Source organism: Neolamprologus multifasciatus, chromosome 17 (assembly GCF_963576455.1).
Source record: "Neolamprologus multifasciatus chromosome 17, fNeoMul1.2, whole genome shotgun sequence".
Taxonomy (NCBI): Eukaryota; Metazoa; Chordata; class Actinopteri; order Cichliformes; family Cichlidae; genus Neolamprologus; species Neolamprologus multifasciatus.
The window spans coordinates 25404240-25419770 of NC_140455.1; the positions used below are offsets into that span (position 1 = coordinate 25404240).

Consider the following 15531-nt stretch of genomic DNA (forward strand, 5'->3'; position numbering starts at 1 on the left):
GAAAATGAGGACAAAGCCTGCAGGAAACGAGACACAAGAGCAGATGATGAGAGGTAATTTTGGGTCTAGGGACCATGGGCAGAAAGTGAAGGGAGCAGTGAGGATGAAGAATTGGAGGGCAGTGAAAGGGATTGTTAGTCAAGTTAATGTAGATTAAAAAGGAGCAAAGAGACTGATAAAAGAAGTTTTACTCTCTTCCCTCTCTGTCATTAAAACTATGTGCTAGCTTGAGCACAGAGAGGGACTGGACTGTTGGTTCTCTCGCTGGGTTTCATGCTCCAGTGAGCCAACCAGCTTCCAACCTCCCCTCCAGTAAGAGTCACAGAAAAGCCTTTTTGTCTCCAGTGTCCCGAATGAGAGCAGTCGCTGTGAATGTCCACAATCGCTGACGCTTTCTACTTATTGTCACTGGTTTCTTTTCAAAATATGTCATTTTGTCACAGTTTGTGCTTAAAAGAGGTCATTGGGGTTTTTTTTCTTTTTACTTAAAATATTTTAAGGGCAGCTTTCACACCTGAAAGTGTAAACTGTGCTTCAGATCTTGTTACACTGCATCTTTCACCAATGAGTGCACTAAAAAACTTTATATGACATGCCTGTCATCACCTGCATGAGCTGTGGGTGATACAGCTCTTAACAGCGGCTGGTGTGTAGACAGGTGTGCATCTCACACGCTGTCACTCCAGCCTGTATCCTTCTGTCATCATTTCAAACAGGAGGGGGAAAACTGAATGATCACTGTCAAGGTTGTCATAAAAAAAGAAGTGTTCTTCACATTGGTCAACACACTGGTATTTCTAATGGCATTGCACACCTTTGTTGCCTTTTTTCTCTCATCCTCCCAAACAACACGACGTCCTTCCAGCACTAGAAAATAATAAAAACACACTCTTCTCTTTCCACATCACACTTCGTTCAGTTCTGATGACAGAGAGAAAGATGGAATGGTTTCTAGTAATAGTCAGACTTACAATTAACATTGTTATTTGTAAATGTAATTGTTGGACTAAAGCTGGAGCTGGCAAGATGTAGCAGGGAACAGAGGCCACAGAGCGGAGATGGCTGTGAGAAAGTGTGGCTCTGTTAACCGTATGTGTGTCATCTAATCCGTTAATCAAGCCCGTTCAATCTGGGCTAACGGGACTGCTAACAGGATTAGTGCATTGATCAGCACACAGAGACGCACACACAGAAAACACAATCATAGCTGCAAAGTTCTGAAATCAGGACCCTTTGTTAATATCTGACATCACTTTCAAGCACCGTCTCACTGCAAGCGAAAGTGCTATGACTTGTGTTACAAACCCTTCTGGTTCGTAGTTTTGAGCTTTTCTGGTCTCTAAGATTAAAAACACACTGAAGTGAATTGTGAGTATCTCCAAAGCAAGTTTATGGGGTGCTTCAAGATTTTCTCTGTTGCCTGAACATACTAGTTTTTCTTCCCGGGGAATCCGCTTCTCTTCAAAGAGATTGTTAAACTTTAAATTTTCCCGCAGACTGCAGTACGTTGCAGGATCTTTGCTCTCTTAAACAGCTGAAAATAAAGTGTTCTACAGCTGGAAAGTGATATAAATACTTGACTGAAAATGAGTTTTACCTGACATGTTTTGCCTTATAAACAGTGATGGGAATAACGGCGTTACAAGTAACGGCGTTACTTTTTTCAGTAACGAGTAACCTAACTAATTACTATTCCTATCGTTACAACGCCGTTACAGTTACTAACAAGAAAATGCAGCCCGTTACTATTTTTCAACAAACAGACGGTTGAAGCTGTGATCAGCTTACCGCATCTTATATCAGTTGCACGGAAGTAGCTGACTACGTAAGTAATCTTACGTAGACGCTACAGCTTTAAGCAGCTGCGCGCGCTCCCGCGGACGGTAATCACGATCACTGTCTAGCACAACACCTGGAGCTAAGGGGGCAAAACAATCGCATGAGTGCTGCTGTTTGACTGAGGAAGAATAAAGTAGTCATGGTAAGCCAATCACATGACCACTTAAAGACAAAGCAACAAAGTGATATATACCAGTTTTTAAATTGTGTTGATAGGCCACGTAAAACCACAGTCATAATAAACAATATTTACGCAGCATTTTTTCCTCAATAATTTTGTCACGTTTACTGTCTAAGGAGAGCGCTAGCAAGCACTCGCTGCTTATGAGCAAAAAACAAAACAAAAAACAGCGGAAGTTTTAGGAGTGACGGCGAGAGAGAGAGAGAGAAAGACAGCAGAAAAAGAGAGAGCGCGAGTTTTGAGACGTGAGAGATTTGTGACGTTTAGCGTGTTTGGAGTGTGTAGTTAATGTGTTGTCTTGTGTAGTTAGTGTGTAGTGTTGTGGATAGTTTTGTGTTGTGTGTCAGAACAATGAGGTGACTGCTGTCTCCAGGCAGAAACAGGAGTGATACACCGGCTGCTGTCAGACCTGCAGGTATCAGGCTGTGATGTTCTCCTTAATAGTGGACAGGAATTATTTTTTTGGAGTGGCACAAATAATTTGTGTGGCATCTTATTGAACGCAGAACAACTGATTGTTCTGTAAATAGTTTGAAATGGTTATTTAAAAAAACAAGGTAAAAAGTAAATGGATGCAAGTAACTTTGTTGTTTGCAAAACTTGTGCATAGGATTTTAAAACTGACAATTTATATTTGCATTTAAAGTTATGAAATATGATTCATTAAACATGTTTGTGGTTGTTACAGTAAAAAATATAACTTTTTCTAGTCTGATTTTATGTTTTTGTCTGATTTTAGATCAATTGTGTTAATACAGTAAGTAAGTATGAAAACATGACTGTAAATTTAGACACGTGAGGTTGTGCTGAAAACAATAATACCAAACAAGGCAAAGTAAATTTAAAAAAGTTTTTAAAGGTAAAATGTAGAGGGAAAATCAAAAGTAGTTAAAATGGCCAATTATACCCTGGACCCCAGAGGGTTAAACGTTTTTTGTAAAGTAATGCAATACTTTTCAAGTAATGAATTACTTTTAGAATATTGTAACTCAGTTACTAACTCAGTTACTTTTTTGGAGAAGTAACTAGTAACTATAATTAATTACTTTTTCAAAGTAACTTGCCCAACGCTGCTTATAAAACAAGTGTAGGTGCGCCAGATTCATAGAAGAAAACAAATGTTAGGCACTGACATCATTTTCCATCATTTTTATAATTTTATCAGAAAACACCCCATCGAGCCTTTCTCTCTTTTTCATTTGTCTTCATAATCTTCCTCACTGCTTTGACCTTTTGCTGATACCGAGGCTGCTGGCTTGTTGCTAGCTCTGGATGGCACTTTCCGCTTTAGCCGCTTTTCCTTTGTTAGCTTCTTTAACTTGTCCGTGTTTAAGTGTCTCATTGGTTTTGTTGTCGCATTTTTGCGCTTTCTATCACAGTTTTACTTCAGTGAACTTTTTGTATTCTTAAACTAATCGTAACAGCTTAGTCTATCGCTGCTAGTGAGTGCACGACTACCTGCCTATGCTGTTGTTGCGCGTGCATTGAACACACCAGCTCACAATCTCTGAACATATGAGTCTCACCCAGCCAGTCACAAGTCCAGTAAATAAGTCTATTTCTAGTTCGCATCTACCACAGCTCAATCAAGAAATGACAACTGGTAAACTGTCAATAAAGTCTTGGATGAATCAGTTTTTTTTAGTCTCTACTATTTATCAATAAGAGCCAGTATTCTTAAAATTACACCAGATGATGGAGTGAGAAAATGATTGAGAGGTGGACTAAGATAGTGTTAGGTTGGGTCTTTTCAGGATATCTGCTGACAGTGATAAAATAGAGAATAATGCCAGATTTATTCTACTGTCAGCATCAATCAAATGTTTGCTGCACCTGCGGTGACAGAAATGCTGTCTATATCTGTTGAGCATTTTTTCCCCCCCATCAATGTGCTGTTGGAACAGAATGTACAAGCATTGGCTTATCAAGATTATATCATCTGAGCTCCGTGTTTGAGTTGATTTGAATAGAATTGTGCTTAAATGAATGCTTAATCTGCTGCGATAGCACAAGACAGAAGTGAAAGAAGAGAGTATGTGCTGCGGTAGCTCAGCACTTTTCCTGACAGTATATATACACCTGCTCTGAATATAATTTCAATGCAAATGGGCTGGTGTTGCAGTCAACCATCAGGAAGGGAGTGAGTGTGTGTTTTAACAATAATGGCTGGGTTTCGTTTAAATTCACATCCATTGAGGGATAACAATATAATCATCTTCCCCAGCAGCTCTGAAACAGCTGTTTGGGCTCTTTGTGTGTGTGTGAGTACACATCCTCATCCACGTGCGTGTGTATTTTATTTATTTATTTCATGGATGAGCGTGAGTGGGCAACTGCTGCTGCAGCTCCGTGTTGCTATGGTGACAGCTGAACTTCAGGCCGAGGTTGAGGCTTCTACTGTATTTGAAGTAGATGCTGTTGCGTAAGGTAAAGTATAACACAGATTTGCACCATGCAAGGCAATTACTGCGCTCTTTCTCGAGTGTGCGTGTTTGACAAAAGAGCAGTGTGAGGACTGTGCCATGCTGTTGCCCCTCGGGAGATCGGCAGGAGGCTGAATATTTCATAACTTTTTCCGTATAGCAGGAAAACTCACATACATGTCACATTTTACACTGCAGAGTCATCATTTTTATGTAATGACTATTTACTGTTACGTAAGTCAGTTATAAGAAGCAAAAATGAATACCAATGCAGAATAATGGCGCCATACTATTGAATGTGCAATGCAACAGTTGGTCAGTTAGTCAAGAGTCCAAAATAAGGGTATCAAAACTGTATGGGCTGACATCAGCAAATAAGTTGGTATTTACCAACATAAAGGGCTGATATTTCTGTGTTCAGTTCTGGGTTAAGTATTCAGAAACAGTGTGAAGAGCTGCAAGACTAAAAATCCAGTCAGTTATTTTATAATAATTAGCTGATAAATAGGACGATAAACGCAAAGAAGATAAGAAAGAAACACCCTTCAGCCGTGTTATAAGTGCTGATGTTGCATAGCTTGTCCTCCAGAGGGCGCTCTGCAGATTCCCTGTTAGAAAAGCACCTTTTTGGAAGGAACATTTTTTTTCATATTTTTATGTATCTGAGGGAGAGAACAAAGAATCTCTGCCAATATGTCGAAACAACAAATGAATGAATAATATTTTTTAAGCCACCAACAATGCTCTTAAAAATTCAACATCAGCAAGGCTTTAATACTGATGATTTCTTTGTTTGCACAAATAAATGAAAACAAGCAAAACAGACTTTAAATTTAGATTTTGTTCTGTTATTTTTAACATTAGTATCTGGCCAGAATTTCTCTATCATCATCTCTAATGTCAAAAAAAGAAAAAAAGCCAAAAGTTTAAAGGCTGAGAATACATCATATTTGCACTTACGTTCATTATTATTATTTGAGTCCCACATTATTCTTACTTCTAATATTACTGATACTTTAAAGGAAGGACAAACATCACTTGATTTTTACTGCACTAAATTCACTAAGTCAATGCTTAAAGACAGACTGGTTCAGAGATTAAAGTATCACTACAAGGGGGGCGACCGTGGCTCAGGGAAGCGTATCTGTAACCGGAAGGTCGCCGGTTCGATCCCTGGGCTCTCTATCCTGGTTGTTGAGCAAGACACTTTACCCTACCACCTACTGGTGTTGGCCAGAGGGGCAGGTGGCGCGATATGGCAGCCTCGCTTCTGTCAGTCTGCCCCAGCTTGCCTCCACCAGTGTGTGAATGTGAGAGTGAATGAATAGTGGAATTGAAAAGCGCTATATAAATGCAATCCATTATTATTATTATTATTATTACTACTTAATATCAGCTTGTGTTTTCTAAAAAGCTGGTGAAGAGTGACTGAAACTGGTGGAGGGACCGTGTAGTGGATATAATATATCAGTTTATTGCACTAACAGCTAGTCCCAGCTCTGCTGTTGATTGCCCTTTGATCAGTCTAAAATGAACAATTAAAACATGTTTGCATGCAGTGAAGACCAGTGGAGATTAACACATTGCTGGCCACGGTGTATTCTTTGTACTGTTCAACAGTGTGTTCTTTATTTTATGAAATGAAATAAAAGTTATAAGACCTACTTACCACTTTTGAACTTGCTTGATAAATTATACAAGAGTTGTTTGCATATCTGCTCCATTTCTATGCAAGGAATATGATTTATTTATTTATGCTCTCTTTGATTGTTTAGGTTTGCGCTCACGTAGGTAGAATCGTACCGTATGCATCCTACGTGCCTGTTTGGTTGTTTCTTTGTATTTTTATGCTTCTTCCGCAGATGTGCAGCAGTAATTGGTGAGGGAGATTTTATGTTGTGCTGACTCAAACAGAGGCAGGCCATTAGACTGACAGCAAGACCGTGCCATGAGGCTAATTACCACCCTTTGCCCCTAAGGCACATTCAAATTCTCTCATGTTCATAAATACGTTTACTCGAAGTTCTCCAGAGGCAGCGCTATAAAACCTGCAGAAGTTTGTTGTATGCTGAAGTTTGGTACCAGAAGGTGCAAAGAGAACATCCCTGCAGTAGGCTGCCATGTTCTAGGCCGCCTCTTTAGAAAACCCAGTAACTGGCACAGTCAGTGGACGCCTGGTGACCAGAGAAAGAATGAACGCTTTCATTGGAGTCCAAGTGCATGTTTTTTTTTTTTCTTTTCTTTGTTCTCTGTGACTGTGTAATGAGAACCTGGGGAAAAAAAGGGAAAAAAACCAATAGACAGTTACAAACTTGCCACAATCTCATTGTGGAATTTGCAATTACTTGCTGTCAGAGCAAAATCTCAGAGTACACTCTCAGCTGTCACTAACAACACTTTGTTAAGCAGTAGTACTAGTTTAGAACAGGCATTTAGGGACTTGCAGTTATTTGCTTTTGTGATTAGAAGGGAAGATTAATGAATTGCTGTTGAGGTGCAGGTAGGCAATGGTTAGCTTAGTTTAAAGCCTGCTAAAAGCGAATCTTTGAGACAAATCTAGTCACTGAAACGATGAGCTAGCCTCTTTTCAAAGCTCTCTAAAAGAATAGGTTAACATTTTGTTCAATACTCTTTTGCTAGCTGTCAGACAAGAGGACTGATGTAACTCAAATACAAAGCTATAGCTAGCCTATCTGCCATTAGAATTACAAAGAAACAGCTAATTTCTTTGTGATGTTATATAAACAGTGTTATTTACATAAGAGCACAGGTTGGCTCTGTAAATGATGTACATGAGAACAAAAGGTGTGCCTATAGCTTCAAGGTCCTTTCAGGATCAAGGGCTAATGAAGATGTACAAGACTCACCTTTTGCTGTTGTCTTTCTGTTTTTATATATATATAATTTTAAGAAGAATCATACAAGTTAAAATTTCAAAAACAGCTTTTTGTTTTTATCTACCATCAATGTAATCTCTAAAAAAGACAAAATTTGAAGATTTCTGTTTTATGCTTTTTTGTTTGTTGTCCATTTGTCGTCCGAGCAACAGACCGATCGAGAGTAAGCAGTTTTCGGTTGCAAGAGATATTCTGTTGTCAAAATGCTTTGAATAACCATCATCTACGATCTAATGAGGATTTGGGTTTTTATTAGCCTTTTAAAATAAACCTGCTTCTGTAAACAAAGCCGGGTAGATGAAAATGGAAACCGTGGTCCAGATGTGGCTACTCTTAAGGTTATATTCTCAGATTGATCAGACCATTCATGTGATTAATGTTACAAAAGAGCAATAATTAATTGATCAAATGTATTTTTTATACCCTTGTCTCTCTCACTGTTTCTCTTAGGCGTAATTCTCATACATACCTGATGTTCTTTGTATATAAGGTACAGTTGTGCTGTTATTCAGGTAAAGACACAACTACCAGTTTGAATGGAGCCATCCAAGCCATGTTGGTTATGTAATAACAACAATGACATGCGTGTTCTCGGGGGCATTTTATATCATTATGCACTCATTAGCGCACCCCTGAGTGCTCTGCTAGTGCTCTCCAATGGTTTTGTCTCCGAAACCCTTTTCTGAAAACTAGTATTATTCTCCATTTTAGGCTAATGATGATGATCTGTTACCTTCTTGCATTTTTTTTAAACACTGACATAATCTTGTTATCATCCAGAATAAAAGCCTTTGAACTCTTTTGCTGTCGCTAAAATTTGTTTTAAATTATGCAAATGAAAGTGAGAGTCATCGTTTTTTGCCAGCAGAGTCGTTTGTGGGGGATGCACGCATTGTGTTTTAGCACATTATAAAACTTGGTGTGGAGAAGAACTATAGTAGAAATCCCAGAGCTGTTGATGTCTGTTCCCAACACAGATGTTTGCACGCTTTTTTTTTTTTTTGCTTAAGAGGAAATGACTTGAATGATTTTCTGTGCGTCAAATAACTATTTCAGGTCTACTACGATGAATGATCTTCGTGCACAATGTATGAAAACGAATATCTTTGTGTTTATCAGGTACTGAAGATCAACCTTATCGGCCACAGAAAACGGATTCTGGCCTCATTGGGGGACCGGCTACACGAAGACACCCCACAGAAACCTCCACGGGCCATCTCCTTACGGGTGAGTGAGTCTCTGTGAGCTGACAGTATGCGGTTTTACCCATGACAATATTGAGCAATATCTTAACCAATTAGGATTCAAATTATCATGACTCTATAAGACAGTAGTTCCCTTCCCAGATGGCTCTATTTCTCTGAGGGAAATTCAGCCTCCCCACTGCTGCAGTTACCACCCAAATGATTACCCAAATCTCTCGGAGAGGCGCAAAATGGCCGTCCCACCGCCGTGTTTTTGCTTAGAATTGAGATCACGATTCTCTCACGATTTTCTTTTCCAGTATAAATATTTATTGCGCTTATTAACTGCACATCAACTTCATAACAGTTGAGACTGAACATAAAAACAATAAATAAACATAAAAACAACAAATGTCTCACATTTTGTCGTTGCCGCAAAATGTTGTACTGCTTAAAATTCCGTCTGCACCGTTGCTTGACACTGCGTGTATAGAGCAGGTAGTGCAACAATAGAAAAATAGTTGCGGGACAGCACTGTGTAGCGTTTGTCTAGGGTGTTGATCATTTTCCTAAATCCCTCATTTTGCACAGTGTTGATGGGAGCCATATCTTTGGTCAGGTGATAAGTAATAACCTCCGTAATTTCTTTGTGCCTGCGGGAGTTCAACGGGTATAGGGAAGCGCTGTATGAGGTTCCCGTTATTGATGTTTGGGTGGTTGACCGGGACGGATTTTCTCCTGTCACTTTCTCGTCATCCCTGACGTGCTCTCCGTTGTTTTTTCCCTGCCAATTTTAGCAGCCAGCTTCTGTATCACGTGGTATAAGGCTCCGCCCTTGTCATTTGTTGAGCAGGAAGAGTGAGCGCTTGTTTTCATGCAGATTACGTCCCGGATCAAAATGCGGTACAATCGTCGTCGTCTTTTTTTCTTTCTTTTTTTTTTTTTAAATTGTTGTCATTTGGAAATGAGATCGCGATTTTCTAACGATTAATCGTGCAGCCCTAATTCAAGCCCCTTTTCTTCCAGTGTGTGAGCAGAGGGCTGTGTTTACTCAGTAATCCTGCACAAACAGAAGCAGATAGTTTTGTGTGATGGACAAAATGGGTGAAGGAACACAGCAACTGAGATGCAATGCATGAGCTTGCATAGGCAAGAAAATATTACCAAGCTTCTTCAAGAGTCTTCTCATACGATATCAGCTGAAAGTGAACAGCCTCTCAGGAGAAATAACTGACCTTTTACTTTGTAAGACCCTTGTGCCAATGGAAGTTTTAATTCTTTTGGGGATTTGAGTTTCTACTCAAGTTTGAAAACCTCTTAAATGAACATTTTCCACTTTAAGGATTTAGCAGGTGCTTTCGCTTAAAGTGACTTACAGTGAGCAGGCAAGGGTTCACTGTTGTGATTAAGGACACTGATGGATCTACTGAGACCTCCTGGTAACAGGACACTGCTGTTCGTCCTCAAGTTTGCAAAGTGGTTTTGGGTAGTCAGCAGAAAAGCATCACTGTAGCTGAAAAATGTAATGTGACACATTGCACTGCATTGCCCTACTTTTACACTTTCAGTGGTGACATAGCACATTATAATATGATATACAAAACCTGACTTGCTTCCTTTAACCCCTCTCAATCTGCCCACACCTGTTTTGCACCAGGAGCCCGGAGGAAACCACACTCCTCCCCAGCTCAGCCCGTCGGTAGGCCAGGCAGCGTACACAGCAGGGGTCCCAGGTGGATCTCTGGACGTGCAGCACCTCATGATGCAGGCGGACGCCCGGCGCAGGCAGCGCAGCAATGACAACTACTTTGAGGACGTGCCGCGATCCAAGCTGGAGCGACAGATGGCTCAAGTCAGCATGGTGAGGAAGGGAGGAGAGGATGGAGGGATGAATGAAGATGGCAACTGGGAGAGAGGGATGGACTCCAAGAGTGTATTATGAATGGTCATAATCATAGATGCAGACCTGGCTGCTTGAATACATAAGCATTCTGATAGTTGCATTAAAAGCCGAAATATAACACTGAATCAAACAGAATAAGAAAAGCTCATTTTCATACTAAAATGCATTTCTTTATGTAAAGTAATATAAATGCAAATCTGATTTCAGGTCTACATGTAAGCTGTAATCTATTATTATTTATTAGAAACAAATGAGCTTCATGGCAGGCATTTTGTAATCAGGACAGCAGAATATATCTTAATTACAGATGAAAGATTAGTAATCAAATGACAATCTTTAAAATATGAGATTGGAGATAAAAATATTGTCTGCTTAGTTATTCTAACATAAGCCATCATTAATAATCTACAGCAGACCATCTAAGCAGTGTTTGCTGCATAAACGCGTCACTAAAAATACCAAACACACACACACACATATATATATATATATATATATATATATATATATATATATATATATATATAGACTTAAGAAGTAAGCATCTCGTCCATTCAGCCACTTGTAATCTCATGTGAAATGCTAAATTAGAACATTATGGCTTTCAATCAGTAGCAGCACAGTGATTCAGACACATCCCGGCTTACATCGGAGGCAACAGCAGCTGTGTTTTGGTTCAGTATGATTGGGGTCTTTTGGTGTCTCCGTGTGAATCAGAGAGCCCATCAGTGCAGACTAGCACACGGTATGCTTGCCCTAATAAATCTCTTTTTTGTGTGTTTGCGTCACAGTGTATCCCCCCCCCTTTTCCAAAAGCAAATCTCTGTTGAATCATCTCTGCAAGAATAGAAGGACAACTGTTAGAGGAAGGAGGAAACATCCTTATTCTGTGTCATTACCCTTGTTCTCTGGCTGTCACAATGTTTCCATGATTGGTTGCCGCAAACGTTTCTCACGCCAGCTCTTCCCTCACCGTCTGTTTTCGCTCTCCTTGTTTCCTCCCCAGAGAACAATTACTGCTGCTCACTTCTTTCTAGACACATTTGGCCATTAAAGTGGTAAAACTACAAACTTTTACCGTCTAAATATTTTGAATCATCTCTCTCAGAAAGGAAAAACTGTTTAATGTGGTTAAACCGGTGGCGTATAGCATAGAATTGACTCTCGCGGACTCTCTCGAAAGGTTCGTCCCTGAGCTGTTTATTCAACAGTTTTTGCATTGGAATAGAAGATCTCACCTCTGCGGTCCATCAGCCTTCCGCCAAACAAAAACAGTCAGATGTGAACAGACACATAAAAATGCAGTGTTTGGCAGAGGATGTGTGAATACCTCCTCAGGCAAAAATCATCTGGTTTCATTTATAAAAGGAGGACTAAAAACAAAAACAGGCTTATTATCCTGACACATTCGAGAAGGATGAAGGCATGATTTGGGCATTTTCTTTCTGTTTAAAAAAAAAAAAAAGCTGGATACTTTACTGGGTGAAAAAGCAGCGAGCGGCTCAGCTGAAGCATGCGAACATGCAGGAGCCGAGCATAATTCATCCAAGTTTAATTTCCTTTTGGATGCTCTCCAAAGCATGTCCCCTTGATGGCGTGTCCACATGCAGTCACGAAAGCTGTTGTATTACGAACTTACACACTTTTATCAGGTCAACACGGGATGTGCAGCACAGACCGCAATGTCATGCCCTCATCTTTTACTCCTGTGTAATCCCGACATGCAATTGCTTGTGTTTGCAGGCAGGCGAGTGGTGTGAGCCAATCACGTTGCGTCCGCCAAACGAGGCCACCTCATCCACTCCGGTGCAGTACTGGCAGCATCACCCCGAGAAGCTCATCTTTCAGTCTTGCGACTACGAAGCCTATGTGAGTCATACCCTGTTGTTGGGCATTCTTAAATTTTCCCTTTTTATTGATCATTTGGTTTATAAATTGTCTATAATGTAGCAGTAAAATCCCTGAATCCAAGCAGATTTATCTATATTTTTTCCTACCAAATGAAAAACTAGTCATAATCTTTGCTGATTGATTCGTGGCTTAACTGACTAAATGTTTCAGTTCTATTTGAATGCTGTCAATTCCTACTGCATATAACATTATTAAAGATCAGTGACCCTCAGCTTCACCTCTCAGTCAATACTGCACTCGGTTATTCTCAGTACTTTGGTAAATTTAGACCTTTGCCAGTTACATAAAGGATGTTACATATCCACGTTACCACAGATACAGCCTCACACCTCTCACGGGTTACATACTGAGCTTCTAGGCTGCAGCGATTACTTACTTGGTAACCAGAAACCAATTTGCCATTTGCTTTCAGAAACTTTGAGAGGCAATATAAATGGATCTCTTAGACTGGATGGTTTGATGGCAGTGAGATGAAGACAGAGTAGTTATGAGCTTGGTTATTATGTAACAGAGGGGGAAAAAAGAAGCTGGGAAATTAAATCCGAGTTTGATGTCTAATTTGAATAAAAGCAGGGAAAAAATGAGATAGAGGCTGTGAAAAAGAGGTGCAAGAAGTTTCCCAAGACTGTGTCATCCCTCAGTTAGAAACCCACCCTTGTTATTTTTTACACCTTAGAAGATTGATAGCAGAAGCTTGGACCATTAGGCTTCCAACAGTTGTATAACTACACAAGCAATGTGTTTGGGAAAATGGGAGGAATCGACAACGGGTGGGCCACCGGGGAAAAATGGTGGCGGTGCTTTCATGGAGCCATTTATGACAAGATCTCTAATGCTATCTGTCCCAGGACAACAGGCTCCAGAAAGCTCAGAGAGTGAGATAAATGAGGGAGAGCCTCAGCAGAGCGCCAGGCAAGAGCGCTCAGTGTGAATACTGGCAAGGTGACGGAAGCTGGAGAGTGAATAAGAATAAATTAGATGGATAAGACACTGAAGGGGACCGCATTGTATTTGTTTTAATAAAAAAAGTGGAATTGCTAAAAAAAGAAGAAGAAAGCAACCAGGGCAGAACAATAGATGCGATGTATCAATGGTGTTCTCATTTTCAGCTCAGGCTCTAAACAAACAAAATTCTCTCTACTTTCAGCAGCTCCTCGCATAACATTGCAACTTTATTATGTCAGCTTTACAACTAGATTTTGAAATTATTATCTGAAGTTATTAGAGATCCACTTCCCGCAAAACCCTGCAGACATTTTGACATTATTACCAAACATGCAACATCATTAACAGCCAATATTATCTCAGCACAGACTGCCTACTCTTTCTTATTAATGAAAAAAAAACTTTGAAGATAGGAAAATACAAAATATCTTTGAGTAATACTCAGGGCTCAGACACGAATGTTTTGTGATGTCGCTCTTTCATGTGGGTCAACCTGGTGAGCTAAACCTGCTCATGTTGCTTTGTATTTAGTAGGAAAATGGGAAACAGTGCAGTGATTTACTGAAACATTTGGAAACACAAATGGGAACTCAGTAAATAAGGCAAATAAAGTCTGTACAATTCTAACAACCTTCAAAGTCAATATTTGGTGTGACCACTTTTATGCTTCACAGCTTTCATGTATGTCTATAATAGTCTCCAGGAAAAGTTCTCCAGGCTTGCTGAAGGACATTCAAAGCTCCTCTTGGGATGTTTGGCTGTAAACACTCACTGCTGTGGCTCTATCATGACACATCCCTCCATAAGACCTGTTGCCAGTGATTTTCAGTTCAGTTCTTGTGTAATTTGGGATACCTCAGCCTTTTCTCCTCGTTTCTCATTTCTTTAGAACTTGACTTTCAGGTACTATTCATCTGAGTTTTTAGGCGTGACAATTCTTCTTTTGTCCTCTACTTGATTAGTTTTCTCAAATTCTTAAGAGCACGATGGCACCGTGTTGAGATACAAGTTTTCTGCTTGTAGCTCTTTGAAAATCACCTTGTTGGTGCAAAATACTTTGACTTCTTTCAAACCGTGTTTGAAAAATCCTTGACATTTACACAGATTCAGTTAAAAAAAGAAGAACAAATAATTTGTTTGTGACAGGCTTCTATCAACGAAAGATAAAGACAGCAAATAATCCATTTTAAATGCTAAGTTGTCTGTTATGTGTTGACAGCACTGACTCATTCCTTGCATTGGGTGCGTATTTTGTGCTTGAATCATTCAAAGGTCAGTATTAAGTGGATTAATTGGAGATTAATTATATGAATTGGAGGAGTGGGGCTATGCCTCTGAACACTTCCAGTTCTTTTATATATAAATGACATCCTCGGTTCTACAAGCTGTTTGTCCCATTTTCAATTCCTTCACTTCTTCACTTCCCATTAGTACATGGGGATCTGCCAGGCCCAAGAGTCGCTGCCGGTCCCCTCTGAGGCCTTCCCCAAACCGCAGCTCAGTTCATGTTTAAGCCATTCAACTTTATCCACTAAAAACCGCTGTCAAACCTCTAAAATGAGGATGTGGGCCCCTCTAATGAAACATTCCTCTGAAAATGGTCCGGGGTTAGCAGTGGACTGATGAGTGAAATCCAACAAATGTGCAAAGAAAAGCTTTGATAGACAATTAGAAAGGCTGGAGAACTCTGTTCATTAAGACCAGTTGACCAATCTGGCTCCTTGGAAGCAAAATATAAAGAAATAGGGAGGTGGCTCAAGATTGTTGGACAGTACTATCATTCAGAGTTTTCTCGACCTTTTCCTCCAACACCAACATGAAGTTTACATTTGTTGGTGACAATCCCAGCAGGCTTAGAGGTCCACTGTCCACTTAGCATGTAATGAAAACTATCCACCTATGCATAATAACAATATATTAACATATGCTAAACATTAAAAATGTCCTTCTGTTCATCGTTGCATGCGGATGTTACAGTTACCCAGATACAGACTTACAAAGCTAGTAGCATGGCTGTAGAGTCTTAGCCTTGTTATGTTGCCTTGAATTTTATTTGAAACTAATAAAAGTCAAAAATTACTGCCAGCGACATGGTATAGGAGACAGCAGCTGGTCTTGTGTGCAACTATAATGCAATTTCTCAGATAACTGCCAGCAAGCCAGCCATAACAGCGATTTAACGTTGTTAGCTTGAGTCAAGACAAAGTATTAACATGCCCAGACGACCTCTTTCTGATCTGCCAAGGAC

General features: G+C 39.9%; 1 protein-coding gene across 10 annotated transcripts in view; it reads left to right on the forward strand.

Moving 5' to 3' along the window:
• The window catches only part of anks1b (ankyrin repeat and sterile alpha motif domain containing 1B), a 290075-nt gene that overhangs the window by 259270 nt on the left and 15274 nt on the right, over positions 1 to 15531 (forward strand). For all 10 annotated transcript variants that reach the window (XM_085138763.1, XM_085138764.1, XM_085138765.1 and 7 more), the window contains 3 exons: positions 8460 to 8567; positions 10182 to 10385; positions 12171 to 12296. In XM_085138763.1, coding sequence (XP_084994889.1) covers positions 8460 to 8567; positions 10182 to 10385; positions 12171 to 12296 — 438 coding nt within the window. The remainder of the gene's footprint in view (positions 1 to 8459; positions 8568 to 10181; positions 10386 to 12170; positions 12297 to 15531) is intronic.